Source organism: Homarus americanus, unplaced genomic scaffold (genome assembly GCF_018991925.1).
Source record: "Homarus americanus isolate GMGI-L3 unplaced genomic scaffold, GMGI_Hamer_2.0 scaffold15894, whole genome shotgun sequence".
Classification (NCBI taxonomy): domain Eukaryota; kingdom Metazoa; phylum Arthropoda; class Malacostraca; order Decapoda; family Nephropidae; genus Homarus; species Homarus americanus.
The window spans coordinates 821996-843881 of NW_024754249.1; the positions used below are offsets into that span (position 1 = coordinate 821996).

Sequence of the window (21886 nt, forward strand, 5' to 3'; positions counted from 1 at the left end):
GAAGAAAACGAGACAGGCAATTACTTTTGAGATGAAAATGAAGATAATAATGCAATATGAGAATGGTAAAACTGTAGCAACAATCTCACGCGACCTAGGTTTCTCGCACTCGACCATATCCACTATTCTGAAGGACAAGGAACGTATTCGTGATGTAGTGAAAGGAACAACACCTATAAAGGGAACTATAATTTCAAAGAAAAGACAAGGTCCTATTCACGACATGGAAAAATTATTGGTGATATGGATAGAAGACCAAATACAGAAGCGTGTACCCTTAAGCCTTTTTACCTTTCAGGCTAAAGCAAGAAGCCTGTTCCAAAGCCTGAAGGAGCAGGCAGGAGATGAATGTGAGCAAACCTTTACAGCAAGTCGTGGGTGGTTTAACAGATTTAAAAAACGACACAGTTTACACAAAGTTAAGGTGAGTGGAGAGGCAGCTAGTGCTGATGTTGGTGCTGCCGAAGCTTTTTAGGAGGAGTTAGATGATGTGATTGTGGAAGGGAATTATTTGCCTGAGCAAATATTCAATGTGGATGAGACTGGATTATTGTGGAAGCGCATGCCTGAGCGGACATACATCCACAAAGAGGCGAAAACAATGCCAGGATTCAAGTCATTAAAGGACAGAATTACACTTCTGTTGGGGGGGGATTTTTTTTTTCAATTCTATGGTTGTAAAAAACTGCAATAATACCATTCACCCTATTTTGGGCCAAGAATATGAAAGAACATACTCAAAAAGGTCTATGATAAGGGGCAAACTCTCTAATAATACCCATTTGTGGCGTAAATCTTTATCCTACACCCTTCCTCTCATTCTTTAACCCTCATTGAGTTTAACTTTGGACGTTTATAAATCCTCAGAAAATGCAACAAGCTACTGTGTAATTTGAATAATATTATTGCTTAGACTATTTAATACCATAATAAAGGATATATTTCACTTATAACCAACTCCATACTTATTAATCAACAGGTTACGATTGTCTTTTGTTTATGTACACGCCGCTCTCTTCCCTCACATGTATTATAACTTATAAGAGCGGTTTTATCAAGCTGGGAAGCTGCAGTAGGCCTATGTATACGAGGAGTTAAATGTAATTATACTTTGTTTGACCATACTTACATATTGAGTAAATGTTTTAAGGTATTGCCCATATATTAGAAATGAGAATACTGATTAATTGTAGAGTAGTAGTATTAAAGCATCTCTGTAAGAATTGAAGTTTAAGGCAAGAATAATTATATTTATTTTATCCCTTTCGCTACTGATTGGCGTGTGGGTAATTTATTGTAGTGGACATACTTAAGATATAGGGTATTTTATATTTAATGATAAAGTTAATTGGTTAATATATAAGACTAACCCGCCAGGGCTCATAGCGCCGATGCTGCAGTATTATCTCGTTCAGAAAATGACTCAAATTTCACCATATAGTAAGTTCTCTCTGCTTAATATACCGGGAAGTTAGGTAAGGTTAGGTAGGTTTGTTTGGGTTGGTTGGTTAGGTTTGTTTTTCATACCCACAAATGTTAAGTAGCGTTTATTTTAAATATATATATTTTTTTAACATTTAAACAACTACAACAATGTCCACTGTAATATAACAAAGAAAATCCTGCATTTTTATTATTGTTTTCAATCAAATTCGCCCGCGTGTTAGTCCTATATAATTACCGTTAATTTATGAGGAAGCCGCGACTACCAGGAGTTCGATTTCGCTCATTTTCCACACATTATTATCTGTATAGGGTAAACGTTTACTCAAGTGCTGCGAGCGATTTCGCCAGCAAAAACTTTTTTTTGCATGAATTTTGCTGCTTTTTTATTGGAGTTATTTTCTTTATGGGGGAGAAAATCATGTTTTCCTTATTTAACCTAACATAACCTGACCTTTCCCCAGAGTGGGGGGCTTTGCACCCGTTCAACCCCCCTGAGTGGTTATACAATGTTGTCAATATTTAACTTATACTAATTTAACCTAATGTAACGTATTCCCCTATTGAGGAAACGCTATGTTTTCAGAGTTGGGTCATGTATTGTATAGCATGGTAATGCGATTCAGACGACCCGCGCACTATGCTCTCCACCTTCCATGGCTCGCTGACGGTATTATAGTATAAATTATAAAAAAGAAACACTTCCTTAAAAGAGAACACTGTCACTAGCAATTAACTACAAAAATTATGGTGGAAAAGCAGTGTGTTCTTGCTAGAATCGTTGGCAGCAATAATTTACACGTTAACCATTTCGCTTGTTGCCACTAAACGAAATCGAAGTTGAAACTTATGTTTTTCCAATGGTTATGGTAGTGGGTATTTTGCTGTGACCAGCTAAGTTATTAATAATGTTATTTTACGGTGAGTGCGCTCTGATTGGGTAAGTACTTTCTGTTAAATATGACGGGGGTGTCCGCCCTTTGGCTAGGAAGTTAGGTTGGTTTCTTTGGTTGGTGAGTTTAGTTTCTATTAGGTTCTAGTAAATATCACCTCTTTTATAATGATAAGAAAATCTGTGGAAAAATGAACGAAATTGAGCAACTCCTGTGTATAGATACACAACGATTGATTCAATGCGAAATAAATGCCAAATACTGCCAGTCACGGTCAAATATAGTTATCGCATTGTTCGCTAGTAATGGATGATTAACCCAATCAGAGCACACTCAAGGTAAAATAGCATTAGTAGGAACTTAGTCGGTCACTGCAAAATATCCACTACCTTTAAAAAAAATGCACAAACTACGACAGTGTTCTCTGTAGATTACAGTGAAATTGTGGTGGTTATTTCTAAATTAAACCTAACCTAACCTTAGTTGAAATTAAAAAAAAACTGTAGAAGCGGTGTTAGACCTCACCAACTTAACCAAACAAACCTACCTAACCTTACCTAATTTCTTAGCCATGGCTGGTATATTAAACAGAATTTACTATAATATGATGTAATTTTGTGTTTTTTGTGGACACGAGAGCAGCTTTTCCCTTGGTCGTCAGTATTAAGACACTTCTCTTCAATGGCATTTCTGGTCCAAATTATGTATAAATGAGGATTTAAAATTTTATAGAAAAAAACGTCTTTTTTTGGTGTATTGTACAGGGTACACTTTCCTTGGTTTTTATAGCAAATCCATAGATTCTGAGAGAGGGAATGGGGGAAGCTTATCTCAAAAACTAATGATTTGAGCCATAAATGATGTTCTTTTCATATACCTTGTAACAGACCCAGTGGATAATGTTAGAGAAGAGAACTACACCAGCAGACATGAGCTTCATATCGAATGCTGACCGTGGAAGGCTTGTATGGGCCAAGATAGCAGGTAGCAGAGCATGGCCAGGTAATTGTACAGCTCTTATTTTTCTGTACAGTATTGACACTGCACAAGCTCTTGAATTTTCATAAATATTCCATTCGGGGGTGGGTCCCGGATTTTACGAGAGCGGTTCTGTTTTTGGACAAATGGAATTATAGTTACATGAAAAAGTCACAATATAAGCTTGGAAAAAATATAATTTTCGTTAAATACCATTAACAAATAAAGTAATAAAACCAAACACAGTTTATGGTATAATTATAGTACAGTACTGTATACCTGTAGTTGTCAGTTGACAATACTGTACTGTACAGTATGTGACTTCCACAGATTGACAACACAATACAGGTATCCCTTGTTTAACATTCAATCACTTAGTGAGAGTAATATCTCCGTTAGCTGGAATCCCTCAAACCCGGAACTCTCCAATAACCGGAATTGAAATTTTCTCAGAAAATCGCTCCTAAAGCTGAAATTTGACGGAATATTCCGGCCTTGGGTATGAATTTCCGAGGGGCACATTTTCTGGAAAATTTTGATATAATTTTCCCGATACCTGGAAACTTCCGTGGATGGGGGAGTTTTTTCCGGGTTTGAGAGATGGAAATCAGGTGCATTTTCTTGAAATTCTGAGAAAAATTTACGTTACCCGTAAATTTCTGGGTTCAAGAGATAATTTAATGGTCAATTTCTGGAACTTCCGAAACATTTTTTTCCGTTACCTGGAAAATTCCAGGGATGAGGGATTTTTTTCCCGCTTTGAGAGAGTCGTCTCTTTACCCGGAAATCTCTCATTCCCAAGTGGTAATCCTTGTCATGTGATGTTATAAATCCTGTTACTTCACCTCACAATTGCAGGGTGTGTGGGGAGACAGAGACGGCTTCTACCTATGATCACCTATCCTCACTAACCCCCCCCCCCCCAAATCTGGTGTAAATTATGGTAACACTTGTCATGTAAGGTCATAAGTCCTGTCACCTCAGGCTTACAACTTCTCATCTTGGTTGTTCCTTTGAAATATTGTCAAATTGACCGACTAGCTAGAGGCTGTTAGGCAGCTTAATGTAGAGGTAAATTACTTCCTCTTGACATACGTCACTAATCCTGGTACTGTACGCTGATGACAAATGCCCCCATTGACAGCCCTTTCTGGTTAAACATGTACAGTGAGATGGGGTCATGCAGTACCTGATAAGTTTCTGTCTAGGTATTTTACTCTCAAACTATTAACTTGTCCGCCGGGCAAGTGCCGAGCACATGTACAGTACATGAAAAATCACTTGCCTGGCCCCTAGTCTGGTTACGACTGAGCTGCTGGGCACTGCTAATCTGCACAGCTTGATTTTTTCAGATTTCTTAAACCACGGCAATGATTAAAATTTTATGTTGGGCATTCCTGTAAATTTGATTACATGAGCTCTGTAAATGTCATTATTTTTTAACAATAACCCATAAAATAATAACAAAAAATTAATATTCTCTTTAGGTGTTATTGTGAACCATGATGACTGTGGCATGAAAAGACCCTCCCTGAGTAGTGCTTGGGTATTTTGGTTTGCAGACAACAGAGTATCACCGGTAAGTGTTGATATATTTTTCTAGCTCATCATAATCATCATCATCATCATTATAAGGCCAATTTTCCATGCTTGTATGAGTTACCTGTGATTCCTTGTTGGCAGCTTTATGCTACATGGTCTCTTGCTCCCTCTCATCAGTTTCATTTGGGGGTCATATTGTACAATCCCTCCCCATGTTATTCTTGGCCTACCCTAGTTCAAATTCAATCATCCCTTTACCCAGCTGGTTTCCACTCTCTCTACATGCTTGAACCATATCATTCTACACCTATGCAAAACCCACCTATATCCCAATACCCAGCTACCCTCATAGTTCTGCATAGGGTTTCCTATCTTTCAGTGTCACATATATACAGTAGTAACTTCTTGAAAATATTGCTTTTACTGTGTGTCATTACAGGTACCTGTAAGAAAGATAATGGATTTTGCCGAGAATTTTAGAAGTAGTTTTTCCAACACGCAGAGTGGCACATATAAAACAGCAGTTTTGGAATGTCTTCAGGTAAGTACAAAGTACAGTACAGTATGTGTAATACAAGATGAAGTGAAGGGGAAAAGGGTGTAACACCTCATATAATTTGACCATTTTTAGATTATGCTCATTTCATGTTACTTAAGTCTTGAAGATGCAATCTTCTCAATTAGAGCAGCTTTTACCTAATTCGTAGTATGCATACAGGTGGTCCTTGACTTACGAACAGGGTTAAACTTGAAATTTATAGTACAGTGACCCCTCGTTTAACGAACGCCTCGGTTAACGAAATTTCGGTTAACGAACTGCCTTCCATAAGGATCTTCAATTCGGTTAACGAATTTCTTACGAACCGACTTCAACATGTTTTCGCTTTCACTGACCGGGCAACCAGCTTTAGTATCAGTCAGCCAATACATTAATCGGTTCTAGGGCTTAAATTCCTTACTATTTTAGTAAATATCAAGAAGTTATACTATTCAATAATTTTAAAAGTTTAATATTCAATTTTTTTCGTCATTTTAACAATTATTGAACATAATTGAAGGTAAAGTGACTAGTTTAATGCGCGGCATCCAGCCTTTTAACACAGCAAACAGGCGTTAGTCTCTCTCTGTTTTCACTGGAGGTAACATCTTGCTTGAGACTCTCTTCAACTAAATGCTTTTTTTCTGTGTTTCCAAGCAAATTATTGGTCATTTTGAAATTTATTTTACATATTGACAATATATAATGCAGTGCAGTGTTGATTTAAAGAAAATAATCTTGAATTACACCAAGAGAACTAAAATTTTATGGGTGAAATGGCACCATGGGGTGACTTCTCTTCCACCCCAATGCCTTCTCTTCTCCCTTCTCCTCCACCACCATTCTAATTCCCATCATCATCATTATCCAGGAGCCTTCTACATACACACCTCAAAGTAAGTGAACTTTTCTACTATTTTTGTTGAATTTAGGAAATTTTCGGTGAGCTGGAACCAATTACCCAAAACCCATTGAAACAATGGTTTCGGTTAACGACCTTCTCGGTTAACGAACGACCTTCTGGAACGGATTGAGTTCGTTAAACGAGGGGTCACTGTACTGTATATTTTATTTACCTGATGACTTATTTTTTACTTTCATTTACTGTAGTTTGTCATTCTATTTTTACTTATTTTTTCTTAAATTAAGTGATTTAAGATGTATATAAGGACTTAGGATATGATATAGTGGGATTTTAAACATTGTTCTGTAAGTACGGTATGCACATAGCATGTGTTCCCTGACTTACATACAAATCCGACATAAGAAAATCTTCTGGAACGGAACCCGTTCGTAACCCAGGGACCCCCTATATTTGTTTGGGTAGTGCCCAGTCAAGTAGTTTAATACCTCATTTAAGTCTGTTCATTGTTAAAATGACTGTGTGCTGTCTATAAGAAAGGTGTCAGCAGCAACTTAATAATGTGCAGTGAACATGGAAGGTGGCTTCAGTGATGTAAATGGCAGTTTGCAGATGTTCTACAAGGCAATATATTGATTAACATGCACAGGTAATAATGTACCCTTCAGTAAGGCTAGAGAAATTCTACCTTGAGGATGTATCCCTGCATTGTTATCAGTTTGTTCTGCTACCTGGGTGACGTGATCAAGTGCTGCAGTGTGTGCAGAAGCTAGCTGTGGCTGGAGGGTATGCAACTGGCATGAGAAGTGTGATGTAGGGCAGGTGAAGTATAGGTGGTTAAGATGACGACATATGCAGACTTGAGTGAGCTGAAAGGAGAATGTTGAGGTGGATGTGCAATATGACGCTGAAAGATAGGAAACTTTGTTCAGAGCTAAGAGGGTAACTGGGTATTAAAAATATTTGTGAAGGTTTGCTCAGATGTAGGCTGAGTTGGTTTAGGTATATGGAGAGAATGGAGACCAACTGAGTCAAGAGGTGCACTTATAAATGTGGAGAGGAGAGTTGGGGGTAGTCCTAGAATAATAACATGGGGAGAGGTTGTAAGAAATGACATCCGAGTTCAAAACCTGACGATAAAAGATGCAAGAGACTACACAGCATGGAGAGCTGCCATCAGGTAATCAAGGTTAACCCATGTAGACATGGAAAATGACTACAAGATGTTGATGATTTGTGTAGATTTAACATGGTTGGTTGATTGATTTTGTCAGTGCACGACATTGGAAGGGTAGTGTTGGTGGTGTATGGGGAGGGATAGGGAAACAGGTGGTTGCTTATTGCAGGACCATTGTTAGTTTTATACATTGTAGTGTTTAGTGCTTGGATACATTGTGCCATTGTAGTTTTTTGGTGTAACTTTTTATGTTGTAAGTGTAATGTTAATACTGTACATTGTGAAATTTTATTGAAGTTATGGCAATTACCCCCACATATGCACAAAGGAGTTCCCCTACATTTCATTAATATGTTATTTTCAGAAATCTTTAACACAAATATTATAAATCTGGTTTATTTGTAGTTTACTTAATCTTGTACTGTACCTTTCTTAGTCAACAGAGTCATGTGGTTTAGGTTAACATGTAAAATGGGATTTAAGGCTCAATCTTTCAGGTTAACTTTATACAGTGGAGTCTTGATAATTCACTGGTTAGTTACCAAAAGACATGTACAGTAATGTCTCCGTTAGCCGGAATCCTTCAAACCCGGAAATCTCCGATAACCGGAATTGAAATTTACTCGGAAAATCATTCCCAAAGCCGGAATTTTTAAAAAATTTCCGGCTTTGAGAACAAATTTTTTGAGGTTGAAAATCGAGAAAATGTCTTGAATAAAGATGAAATTTCAAATATTTTTTTTTTTGGGGACCTGACCTGACTCAATGTCAGGTGGAGATAGGGTGGGGGGTTAGTGGTCACATATTAGTGACATTCTGATGGAATATCAGGTCACCCTTTCTTGGGTGGGGGATTAGTGGGTCTCATGACCTGATGATGTCTTGAATAAACACAAACCCTAAAGTATTTTTAGGGAGATTGTGGTAAGTATAATATAAATGAGCAAAGTTGTATCCCTTCAACATTGCATTGCATTACATAACATTTTAAAATATGGAGTGAGAAAGCAGAAAGGTGTGGGTGATTAGAGAGATGGATTGGTAACATGCACCAGTGTTGCCAAGCGATAAGCTCCTCACCAGCTGATCTTTTAATTCGCCTCCATGCAATCACACAACAAGACCCTCATTGGTTGCTTGTTGTCTTAATTCTGGTGTGTGTTTTGAGCTTGCCAAGCACATTGTAGGATTTGAAGAAGTTAATGAGGAGTTTGTTCAGGAGTCAGGTGGTGTGGTGACATGCCAAGACACTTATCACAGCACACACATTAACAGCACTAGGAAACCATTGTCTTATAACATTTTACATTATAATTTCTATTTAAAAATTAATTGATACATGATGGCTCGATAGGGCTACTTCTGCACTTAGACAACTGATCAATGAATAAACCAGGGCATATGGAGACTCATTATACATAAGTAATGTCACAAAGCTTTGAAACTGCAACCACATAAATCATCACAACCTGTACTCAAATGTACTAAGTTAATTACTAAATTATTATGTATGGTGCAAAATAAGGGATGTTTACACTCAAATTAATTGCCATCTTACAAGAATTTCAGCACTGCACGTTATATTCTCCTAAGTCAAGTCAGTGATATTTTATAAACGAAAAATATAAAACCTTTCATAATCCTTGAGTGAGCATTAATTTCCCCTTCTGGCTGTTGACACCCCACCTCCTCCTCCCAGCCAGATGGAGAAGGGTCTATGGGGGGGGTAAAAGTATCTGCCCCCACCACCCAAAAAAAACCCCGACCAATTCCCATGTGTGTGTGTGGTTGTGTGAAGTATGTGTGTGTGGAGTATGTGTGTATGGTTGTGTGTACAGTATATGTGGAGTTGTGTGTGTGGTGCAAAATAAGTGATGTTTATACTCAAAATAATTGCTATCTTACAAGAATTTCAGCAATACAAGTTATATTCTCGTAAGTCAAGTCAGTGACATTTTATAAGCATTAATCTATCCTCCGTGGGGGGGGGGGTAAAAGTGACACACGCCACCTCCCTCCCACAAGGGTCGTCTCCTGTTTGCCTACTGTACTGACTCATTCATGATACACTATTGTTTATTTGTTTTTCATTAATTAGTGCAGATACATTACAGTGGTCCCTCTGTTAACGAACACAATTCATTCCACAGAGTCGTTCGTTAACCGAAAATTTCATTAACTGAATATTATTTCAAGGGGATATTGGGTAATTGGTTCCAACTCACAGAAAAAGTATACATACAAAGTACTGTATACCGGTAATAGAATTAACAAAACATTAAATATAAACTAAGTACAGTACTGTACTGTACAGTATACTGTACAATAATAAATAAAAAACAACAGCATACTGTAGTTTAACTTACTTTGAGGTGTGTATGTCGTATTCCCGGCAGCCTTGTTTACATATCAAACATCTGATTGTAGAGGCAGTCGATGATGACATGCCATATTCATTACATAGTGCATTGGTTCTAACGCCTTCTTCGTGTTTCATAATAATTTCTGCACCGTATATTATCAATATGTTAACTAAATTTCAGAATGACCAATAATTTTAATGTAAAAATGCAAAATATTCAAGAGACCAACAAAATGGATGTTCACTCCACTGTAAACAAAGTTAAACTGAGAAGTGTTGTTGGGTGATTCAATCAGCTGAAGGGCACACAAAAACTGTTCCCTGTACTGTATATATTATCACTATGTTAACTAAGTTTCAGAATGACCAATAATTTTAATATAAAAAATGCAGAAATATTCAAGAGACCAACTTTCTTGACATTTACTCCACTGGAAACGAATGTAAACATAGAACTTTTGAATTGAATTGAATTGAAACATTTTATTTAGCCAGAAAAATACAGATACAGAGTGGATAGAAATAACAATATTAACATGGCTGAGCCAGTTGAGAACCTGAGCTCTCTTTGAGGCACCTGATATATACTATACATTTATCTCAAGGAAGTATTATGTAACATTTAGTATCATCTGGAATAGTACAATAGCATGGTAGTAATAAGTACATCTCATAATGTTACCACGGTTATCACTTCAATATTTATTTATTTTATTAATTATTTTTATTTTTTATTTATTTATTTATTTTTATTATTTTTATTTATTTATTTATACATACATATACACATACATATACATATATACATATATATATATATATATATATATATATATATATATATATATATATATATATATATATATATATATATATATATATATATATATATATATATATATATATATATATATATATATATATATATATACACACACACACACACACACATACATACACATATACATATACATATAAATTAGAGTGGAATTTAAAAACATAAGTATAATGGGGGAGCAGTACAAGAGGACAGAGCTTTCAGGATTATGTCTAGTTGGCAATTATGTTTATTGCAATGGTAATTACTTATTTATTTACATGATAATTTCCGATAAAACGGATTTGGTGGTACAATAAAAGCAGGTACATACTGTAACTATATTAAGTGTTACAAGAAATATTAATACTTCGACAATAGATATTTTTTTAGAGATGATTTAAATGAAGGGAGCATAGTCTTTGCTCGGATGGGTGGGGGTAAGTTGTTCCATACCTTCACACCATGATATTTTATGGAGGTCTGGGACTGAGAGGAGCGCATGGGGGTGGTCTTAGTAGCTCTGGGTGCCTTAAGTTGTATCTCTTATTATTCCGGAACTGGAAGTAATTATTGCCAAGCAAGTGATTGATAGATTTGTAAACAAAGAGGGCACAGCAGTAAGTGTTAATATCTTCGAATTTTAAAAATTTCAATATAGCAAATTTTTCGTTTGTGTTATCTGTTTTTTTCAAGTAGGTTTTTGTCCATACAACTCTCTTTTGTGCAGTAACCAGAGATTGTGTTTTTGAAGAGCCAGAGGCCCCCCATAGTGTGTGACAGTGTATCAGGTGTTGGTAAACAAGATCATGATAGATTTCTTTGATTGCTGTGAGAGTGAGTGACTGTCGAGTGTGATACATGATACCGCACTGTTTATTGATTTTACTGTGAATTGCTTGTACAGTGGTAGCAGAAAGTTTGGGCGCAAGACGAATGTAAACAATTGTGACATTTAAATAGATATTTAAAGGGCTCATGACGTACCTTATTTGCCAAGCGATTTTCCTCTAAGCTTGATGACCTTCTCCAAACGTTGTGGGATGCATCTTGCCAGTTTTTCTACGTGTTGGGGAATGATATTATCCCAAATATCCTGTATTTCTATTTTTAGCTTCGCTACTGTCGAAGCGTCACGATCCTGAAGCTCTTTTTTAATGATATGCCACACGTGCTCTATGGGATTTAGGTCTGGTGAATTCCCAGGCCACTTTTTGAAGTAATCTACACCACAGTCCTCTAACCACTGGATAATAGATCGAGCTGTGTGAGCAGGAGCTCCATCTTGCATAAACCAGCTAGCGTTACACTTTTCAAAGCTTTCAGGCAGGTTATCACACAATAACTCGAAATAACTGTGCTGATTTACACTCATTTTTTTCAAAAAATACTAAATTGCCAACTCCACCAAATGCAAAGCATCCCCACACCATAACACTTGGAGCATGCTTTACAACTTTAGCTGTGTAGCGGGGGTCATTTGGGTCCGATCCTTTGGGACGCCTGACACGCTTGGACCTGCAGCCAGATGACACCACAAACATTGACTCATCACTCCACAAGACTTGTTCCCAGTCTTCTAGGGTCCAATCCTTATATTTCTTGCTAAAAGCAATGCGATCCCGTACATTTTTTGCACTTAAGAGGGGAAGAACTTTAGCACAACAACTGCGATATTGTAAATCTTTGAGTAAATGATCAGAAATACATCTTACAGACACGTCCTGGACCAGTGCAGGGTTATTTTCCTTCAGTTTTCGAGCTGTGAGTGTTGGATTTTTATCCAACTGCCTCTTTATAACCTTGGAAGTACGATTTTGTATTTTCCTTGGCCTACCAGAGCGAGGCTTGGGGGTAGGAATATCCTCACCTCCGCCGTCTCTAAATTTCTTGATCCACTTTTGAACTTGGCGCACTCCTATTCCCACACGAGTGGCTATATCTTTACACTTATAACCCTCCTTATAGAGGGTTATAATAGCAACAATTGTGTCTCTTCCCAGCTCTGTACCACTTCCCATTACAGAGATATTGAGGCAAAAACACAGAACAAAACGCAAAAAAACGACTAGTCCGCGTGAGAGAAGTTTACACACTGCACCCATGTGCTCACTGAAGCGACTAATCAGAGTTGCCAAGTAGTGCGTATTGTCTCGCCTAAATAGCGGTACAAACCCTAGCATTGAAATATAGCGAAAAGTTTGAGCGGAAATTGGTATTTATCGTATGTTTTGATAATAGCGGAAAGTTTGGGCTCCTGTAATTTTGCGCCCAAACTTTCCGCTACCACTGTATGTGGTTTCTCCAGTTAAGTTTCTCATCAACAATAACTCCGAGGAATTTAGTATTTTGTTCGCGTTTGAGGACTATGTTACCAAGGTACAGGGGGTTCAAGTTTGGAGGTAAGTTTTTTCTTCTGTGAAAGATCGTGTAGTGGTGGACTGGCTGATAAGCTGATGCGCACAACAAAACGTGTTTGTCGAAAGGATTTTGTTAATCGAACTGAAAATCCTTATGGGAGCTAATTCGTTAACTGAAATTTCGTTAATCGAACCTTTCGTTAACCGAGGGACCACTGTACTGTAATAGTCTGTGTTTATTAATATATGTAACCTTCATATACAATACAGTATAGTAATATGAATATACCTCATAGGTAAAAAATATTGTCATTCAAGACATTCAGGTCATAAGACCCACTAATCCCCCACCCAACACTGGGTCAGGTTAGTAACGTGACCCAATAATCTCCCACCCAATCTTCATCGCAAGTGTTAAGACATGATTAGTTATGTATTACAGTCAATTGAGTAAAGTGTGTAACAGAGACGTGACGATTGCCCAAGCGACTAACGAGCCGATCAGTGGTGAAGATAAAAGAAACAGTTCTGTTCATGCCCGTATCAGATTGAGCTTTTTTTAATTTATTTATTTATTTAAACAAACTTTTAGATAAAGTATTCAGGATTGTTTTTATTAAAAAAACAAACAAAATAGTGTGTAACGAAATTAGAACCGATTTTACTGACTACGGTATCAACATTTCTTACTTTTTTTTTATATATATACAGGGTATATAAAAGAATGGGATTCCCATCACTATATCATATAGAAATATTTTGTTTAAAGATATCTTATTGGAAATGTTTCGTAGATAATTTATTAAGGATGGTATCAAATTCATCTCCCTATCACAAATAGCCACACTTGAGTGAGGAGGGGGGGGGGAGTGACCGTGCGACCAAACATTACACATCGTGACACCAATTAGTATGATCACACACACATTGCAACAACCAGCCACAAACACACCCTCCCCACACACACCCCAACATCACACCCACACACTCCAACACCACTCACATACCCCTAACGAGGGAATTAAGACAGCAGACATATGGAGTGAGGCTCTTATTGTGTGACAAATTTGTGTGTGTGTGTGACTGCGAGTTAGATATCAGCTGTTGAGGAGTGCTTAGCAACACTCATTTCCACTCCAACTCTCGAATTACCCACACATTTCTGCTTTTTCACTCCTAAAAATACTTTAGGTTTCGTGTTTATTCAAAACATCTTCAGGTCATGAGACCCACTAATCCCCCACCCAAGAAAGTGTGACCTGACATTCCATCAGAAGGTCAGTAATATGAGACCACTAATCCCCCTCCACCTGTCAGGTACAAGAGACCCACTAATCCCCCACAGCTCCATGGGAGTGGAAAATACCAGTCTTTGCTGTAACACACAGTTTCATTCACACCCATATCGTATAAATTTTTAATTTTCATATATATTTATTTTACCAAACTTTTATATAAACTATTCTGGATTATTATAGTAAAGAAATGGAGTCTCTAACTTAACTAGAACTGCATTTATGGACTCTGGTAGTTTAGACTTGAGGAAAACATCCCAGCACCCAGAAACATTCTGAGGAAGTGGGCTAGTGTGTGTGTGTGTGTGTGTGTGTGTACGTGTGCAAGATATCTAGTTTAGACACTCGGAAACTTCTCCCAGTAACCTGAAAATATTGGTTAGCTGGAAATCTCTCATCCCCGGAAGTGCTCTGCACCAAATGTTCCGGCTAACGGGGATATCGCTGTATTATTAAATTGCAAATTATAGTTTAATTTAATTAAATAGATTATATTTAGTTTGCTTCCAGAGGCCAAGAAATAACCACAACTGTTCTAAAACTCCTTTAATTAACCCAAAATATCATACATGATACAAAAAATACAGTAATACATATTCTAAAGAATATAATATTTTACATAAACAGCTCTTTTCCTAATATACCAACATTGAGACAGTCATGCACCAAACTGGCTGTGACCACACTGTCAACAAAGAACCAAAATTTAATACCACTCAATAACTCATGTTTTTTTTAATATACTGTATAATACAATAATGTGAAAATTTATTATTTTATTAACCAGGTAGCAAATGAACCTTAAATAGTATGGGAATTACCCTGTACTGTATTGTGAAATTGCATAATGTATTAATGAGGTTGATATGGAGGGTGTGCTCTCGGCTCAGGAATGGGAGGGGGGGGGAGGTCAGGCCATCACCCAACCGCCCTGCTTTGCAGAAACATTTCACTTACTACTTTTATTTTTATAGTTTAATATAGAATGTTTTTTTTTATTTCTAAGTCACATTGGGGCAGTGTAGTAATATTTCTATTATATTTTCCTTGTTTCCATGGCAATTTAGAGCAATGAAAGGAGATTTCCACAACTTATGGTTTTATATGTAAACAAAGACTTCGGCACTTGGCCGCGATTTGTGAATATTTAAACGCAGAATTTAAATAAGAGGTAGTAATAGAGGTACTGTACCTACAAATTTCAGAATGCGAATTTGTATTTCGTGAATTATCAAGACTCTATTGTACTTTGTGGTCTTCGCTATTGAATAGCCTGTTGGCCGCTTGGACAGTCAGTCACGTCCCAGTTGCACACAGTTGGCAAGCACTGGCCATGTACTTGCTCCAGAATGTACTGAACCAGCACCACTATTGTTCAAGTCTGGTCTGATACAGTATATTGATATTTTTCTCAGGAATTTCGACAACAGTGTAAATTGGAAGTTTTAGACTCAAAATTTTCATTGGTGAATTGGGCTGTAAATGACTTCCCCAGTGCAGTGAATTTTGAACAAAATACAGGTGAGTGTGTCCAAAATCTCCCTTTATTCTTGTAGACATTACAATGTAATTGCTATAGATTGTATTCATTGCATGAACTTGAAGAGCAGTTCACATAATTAAACTTCTTTTTTCTCCCCAGAAGTTATGAAACTGCATTTGATGACAATAAATTTTTTTATACAGTTAAATGTAATGTATACCATTAACTTTTTATTTTCTACGAGTAAAGTATATTGAATTTTGAAAAAGCTTTAGAATTTTGACATTGAATTACAGAATGTAGTTGCAATATACCTACCAGACCTAACTTGAATTGGGTTTTCTGTAAATAAAATTTTCAGGTTTTCATAATCTTGATAGCCAAGAGGTTAGCATGGCAGCCCACCATTGTACAGGTCCATGCTTATTCTCAAGGTCTACCATATGGTTTTGCTTGTCAGTCCTGGTCAGATTATGGGATAGAAAAATTCCTGTCCATGTGACCCCATATTAGACCCTAACAGGTGGCTTACACACAGTCTCTTTATGTGAGGGGAAGTTTTACACATCATTATTGGATTATTATCTGAATTCATTTATCCTACACACAAAATTGTTTTTGACACAGGATGTATATTTTACATAATTATTTTGTTACATATCAGTAAGCAAATTTTGGTGTCTAATTGGTAATATTCATTATCTTACAGATATACATCTGTCTCCCAAGGTTGAACGTTGTTTATGTCGAATAAAGAAGACACTGCTGAGGACAGCCTCTTCCTCCTCATCATCACAATCTGACAGTGTGGATTCATCAAATGCTAATGAGAGGCAGAACTCGAAACCTAAAGGTGTGTATTATATGGGAAGTTTCATGGGTATGTTGTCCGTCTACCCATTTTCATCATTTAGGCAGCAACCACAGTATCTATTATGGAGTTTGTGGCTTGTTAAAGTTTCTTCCTTAATTCTTGGTCATCTTGCCTTTTAAAGGTTGGGGCCAGTGTTGCTTCAATAGCTTTGGTAGATAAGCTCCAAGAAATTATTTGCTCATGTCTGTTTTGCTTGATGAACTGGAATGCTTGAAATAATTTTTTCTCCAAAGAAGTGGTCATGGTTTCTTTTCTGTCTATCAAAAAAAATTATGACCCTCAAATTAATGCTAATTATCATAAGTGATGACTTTGCATGATGCAACTGTATAAAGTGTCTTTGAATTTACTATAGAAACATTTACCATAAAAGGTGCAGATGAAGAACTGATTCTGCTCACATTGCTGTAAATGAAGATGATGGTCTATTGCTTGCATGATGTGTGTACTGGCTAGTTAGATGGCTCTCATTTCGACATTCTGTCACTTGATGGAAACCTGTGCAACCAGCCTACCTTTTATACGGTTGATAGTTGTTTTGAGGGGAGATACAATTGCAAGATCAAATGGGAATGCTCTACTGCCCTAGACCTCAAAAATGGTATGGGCATTAACAGGACATATTCGGCTACCCAGGTCAGGCGATCGATGTGGCCATGGGACAGGGGTCTCCATGCTCTATCCACATGCCAGGATACCCAGCATTTAGGAATTCTATTGTTTATCAAGGAAAATTAGCTGGGGCACCATCACTCATGTACCACAGTTGTTGACGTATCCTGATGGGCACATCCTCAAACATCACCGGCAAAGTGTTCTCAAGAAAATATGTGTATATTTCACTTGTCAGTAGCTGGGGTAGCAACGTAGGCCAATAAGGTGGTCACCAATAATCCCAGCTCAAAGATTGATTGCGAATTGTGCCAGATGAGATGTACGTGTCACTGTACAGTATGTGAATTGTCAACAGACCTACTCGACTGTTAGCATTATCTTTAAGTAGCACTTGATAATTTCATGTTTTATATCCATAGACTTGTTGCAGTCCTTCCCTACTCAATTTTGTGGTATACTGTAATTTCGTAATGATGGGATGTTGACACAAGTCATGGAGTCTTATTTATGTCTCAGGAGTGCACCCCCAAAATTAAGAAGTGTGTTTCTGAAATACTCTGTATTTTTATTCATTGGGGAACTGCAAGTGACCCAAGGCATATCTAAATGTAAAAAATAACCATCCCTCTCCCAACAATATTCGGTAATTACATATAGGACGCAACCTGTGTGTTTGTTTTAAGGGCTAGCAAATAGGGTATATGAGAGGTAACATTAGCTTTGATGGTGGATGTGAGAAAGAAATCATCAAAAACAGGATTTAATAATCTATAAGATGTAATAAAAAGGGACATTGACTTCAGTTTGAGAAAAAGGCTGCTGAAAGGCTATATATGGTCGAGGCTGTTGTATGGGTCAGGATCATGGACACTCAGCAGACATCAGAAAGAGGGAGGTCTTTGAAATTTGGTGTTATAGGTGACTTAAAAACAAGTTACACTGACATGATACTTTGGTCATATAATAGGGATGAGGGGATCATAACAGAAATATTAATGGGCAAAATTGACAGTAGGAGGACCAGGGGAAAGCAGAGGCTGGGATGGAAGAACGAAATAAAAAATTTGTGTCTCCCAGAGAGATGCAAAATCTTGGAGGATTGGTAAAAACAGTCCAAACACATTTAGAGTGAAGGCCTGTGATCTCCAAACTTTAGATATGAGGACGGTACATTTTTTTATTGATTACCCGTAGACTTCCTTCAATACTTGATGTGTTGAGCCTCATACACACCAAGATCCATGGTCTAGAAGCAGTCGTGCAACACTTTTTCTGGACTGTTGCGAGACAATCGAGAAACAGTCGTGAGACAGTCCTGAAATACTTGGGAGACACGGCAACATTGTTTCTGGACTGTTTAGCGACTGTTGCGAAACAGTCCAGAAACAGTGGGTAAACTTTGTTGCTGGACTGTATTGCGATTGTTTTGCAACAGTCACGAAACAGTCCAGAAACATTGTTGCACGTCCAGACCAAGCTAGAGTGATGAATTGGCGGTTAGAGCAGTCGACGTCGTCATGTCGGTGGATACAGAAGTGGCCACTGCTGCGGGTGCCTGTGTTATTTCCTTAGAAGAAAGAAGGCGGAGAGTAAGGGAAAGACCTAGACGATGGTGGATGAAGGAACAACATATGGAGAAAAACTAATGACAGACTTGAAACTAGAAGATGCAGCTGGATTTAGAAACTTTTTAAGAACAGCAGCTTCAGATTTTGAATATTACTGAAAAGGGTTGGTCCCTAAATCACAGAGCAAAATACAAACCATCGAGTCTCAATCCCTGCCAAAATACTCCTGGCAGTATCTTAAGGTATCTTGCCAGTGGGGACTCATTTACAAGCCTGATGTGTACCTTCAAAATGTCAAAACAGTCAATATCTGCCATCGTTCCGGAAGTGTGTGATGCACTCCTTGATGCCCAGAAGGAATTTGTAAATGTAAATTTATTAAAATATGTTCTGGCCCTTTAACCGTTGATTCCATCTGGGTTAATGAGGCTGGAACATGTATATTATATAGGGTTTTAGTAGCCAAACCCAATTGTCTGTTATCTATTTATTGAGGAACTATCTCAGATACAGTTCCAAGCGTATATCACCGTAACTTAATCACTGTACTTGCTATGGGTGTTAAGATGAGGATGGAGGCTATGTTATAATAGCTCTGCTAAGTAAGTCCTGTCGATGAGCGGTGAGTGATAATGAGTAGGGACCCATCGAGGGAGAACGGAAATATATCCGACGTCCTCCCTTGAGGGAAGACGGAATCATTCACAATGGCTCTCAATAACGTCTTCCTCTAATCAAGGATATCAAACTACTGCCCGCATTAGGTGGCCAGAGAGCCGGCTACTTAATGCCTTTGCTCAGCACTAAATGACGCGACTTTCCGTGGGCACACCTTAACACGTGCTCTGAACATGCTACCTCATAGCTAGTGGAAAGTTACAGAGGGTGATAGAGTATACAAATCAAATGTAATTAACCCATTTATATAATACTTCTGCCTATAAGACAAGGGCTATTACAAATATTTGACGTATTGTAAAGGGGGAAAATAATACTAAATGAAATTGCATAAAAAATAAACTGGGAAAATCCTTTATTGTGCCATGCACATATCAATTACATACACCTACCTATAGTAATATTCGTTGGTTTTCGAAAAAAATTGTCCAGATTGAGCAACTTTGTATCATGTTTCCCATATGGGATGGGAAACAAGAAACATCCAAAATCGTGTTTCTGGACTGTTGTGAGACAGTCGCACAACAAATTTGGATTTTTCTGAGACAGCTGCGAAACAGTCCAGAGACAATGTTGTGCAACAATGTATCTCAGTATGTATGCAGCCTTAAATTGCAGGTATCCCCCAATTTACGATGGGGTTATGTTCCTGAAAACCCCGAGTTCATTATAACATGGGGTTCAATGGGATACGTTCCCAGCCAAGCCAAGCCAACACACGTATGTATCACCGAAAAAAAACCTACACTAATAAAATAAATGGAAAACAATTACACAACACTCGCTACATTAAGAACAAGCCTGGTCGCTTCACAATGTCAAGGTTCACCTCCAGAGACACGGTTTTCCACAGTTTTCATGAACACTTTTGCCTTCCCAGGCGCAGGAGCCTTCAACAACAGCTTGCTAGACATTTTCAAAGGTACACTGCTCACTTCAGTCACAAAAATGGCAAAAGCACTTGTCACAAAAACAGAGAAAAGCACTTCATAATCATAGTAAGTGTGTAGAATAAAAAAAAAATTATAAATAAAATACAAGAAAAAATACTGAATTGCCATTTGTCAATTGTTTACACAAGACAGAGAACAGATCCCCATGCCTCACCCCCTTCCCCTTCTCGCTTCCCCCATCCCCGCTTTGAGGGCTAACTCCAGTGCATGTAAGAAATGTTTATTCCCTTTGTGTGTTTGATCATATGATAATTATTTATTTATGTATACAGTATATATATATATATATATATATATATTTTTTTTTTTTTTTTTTTTCTCCATTATGTATCAGCTTTTGTGTGTGCATGTAACAGTAAAAAAGAATTGAAGAAAATTACTTTTTGTATCTACCTGAAAATACGAATTGAAATAGAACAATAACACAGTTCACAGCTTGTCCTTGTAAGTAGAGGCTGAGATCCCCGACACTGCACCCCCCTCCTGCTCCCTCCTGCTCCCTCCTTCCCCTCGCACGATCGGACACTAACTCCTGCAGTCATAAGAAATTATTTTATAACCTTACGTTAATCATTTCTTTTATTTTATTTTGTACATTCTGTATGGACAATTGTGTGTGCATGTAACAGTAAAAAAAAATATATGAAGAAAATTATGTGTTTTGCAAAAATATAGCACACTGCTCAGCCTCTGCTCTTGAGTGCTACTGGGTGGCGAGTCAGAGACTGCTACACAAATGTGTGCCATCTCCACGGATATTATTCCTCATTAACCCTCATATAGGATATTATTCCTCGTTATCCCTCGTTTAGGATGTTAACCCTTATTATCCCTTGTTTAGGATATTAATTTTTATCCCTCATTTAGGATATTAACCCTTGTTATCCCTTGTTTGGGATACTGACCCTTATTATCCCCTTTTTAGGATATTATTTCTCGTTATCCCCCATGTATCAATCATTTTGCATTAACAACCATAATAATAATAATAAGTGATGTAAAATGTCCTAATATACTGTCTTCATCATTTTTTATTTATTTATTTTTTCCAGTACAGTAATAAAATTCATGTGTATAAACGCTTATTTTCAGATCTCCTCTTAAAGGCAGCCCGTGATGGGAAATATGACATAGAGACACTGTGTATATCATGTGACCAAACTGATTGTGAAGTAGTATCCCCACATCCTTATATTAAAGGAGGCACTTGTGGAGTTTGTAAAGTAAGTATATACTGCACTCCTATTTTTGTATGTGTACTATAGACTTGGGTATTATTTTTACAGTTGAGGTTTAAAGATTCTGAAGATATAATCAGTCCAAGGAGACATGAATTTACTCATCAAGCCTACAGGTTGCAACTGATGGGCAGTTGGTTAATATATTAAATGCAATTGGTACTTACAGTATTAGCTTCCTGGTCATTGTTTACATAGCGTGGACACAGC

The 21886-nt window shown here is 37.4% G+C and overlaps 1 protein-coding gene across 2 annotated transcripts in view; it reads left to right on the forward strand.

Moving 5' to 3' along the window:
- Positions 1-1020: 1020 nt before the first annotated feature.
- LOC121855737 (DNA (cytosine-5)-methyltransferase 3A-like) overlaps positions 1021-21886 on the forward strand; it is a 57222-nt gene continuing 36356 nt past the window's right edge. Inside the window, exons 1-7 of one of the 2 annotated variants that reach the window (XM_042350841.1) lie at positions 1021-1100; positions 3224-3338; positions 4802-4893; positions 5296-5397; positions 15683-15788; positions 16460-16603; positions 21531-21661. In XM_042350841.1, the coding sequence (XP_042206775.1) occupies positions 3236-3338; positions 4802-4893; positions 5296-5397; positions 15683-15788; positions 16460-16603; positions 21531-21661 (678 nt within the window). In that variant the 5' untranslated portion in view covers positions 1021-1100; positions 3224-3235. Of the gene's footprint in view, positions 1101-3223; positions 3339-4801; positions 4894-5295; positions 5398-15682; positions 15789-16459; positions 16604-21530; positions 21662-21886 lie in introns of those variants that run through there. The other variant, XM_042350842.1, reaches the window with a different exon arrangement.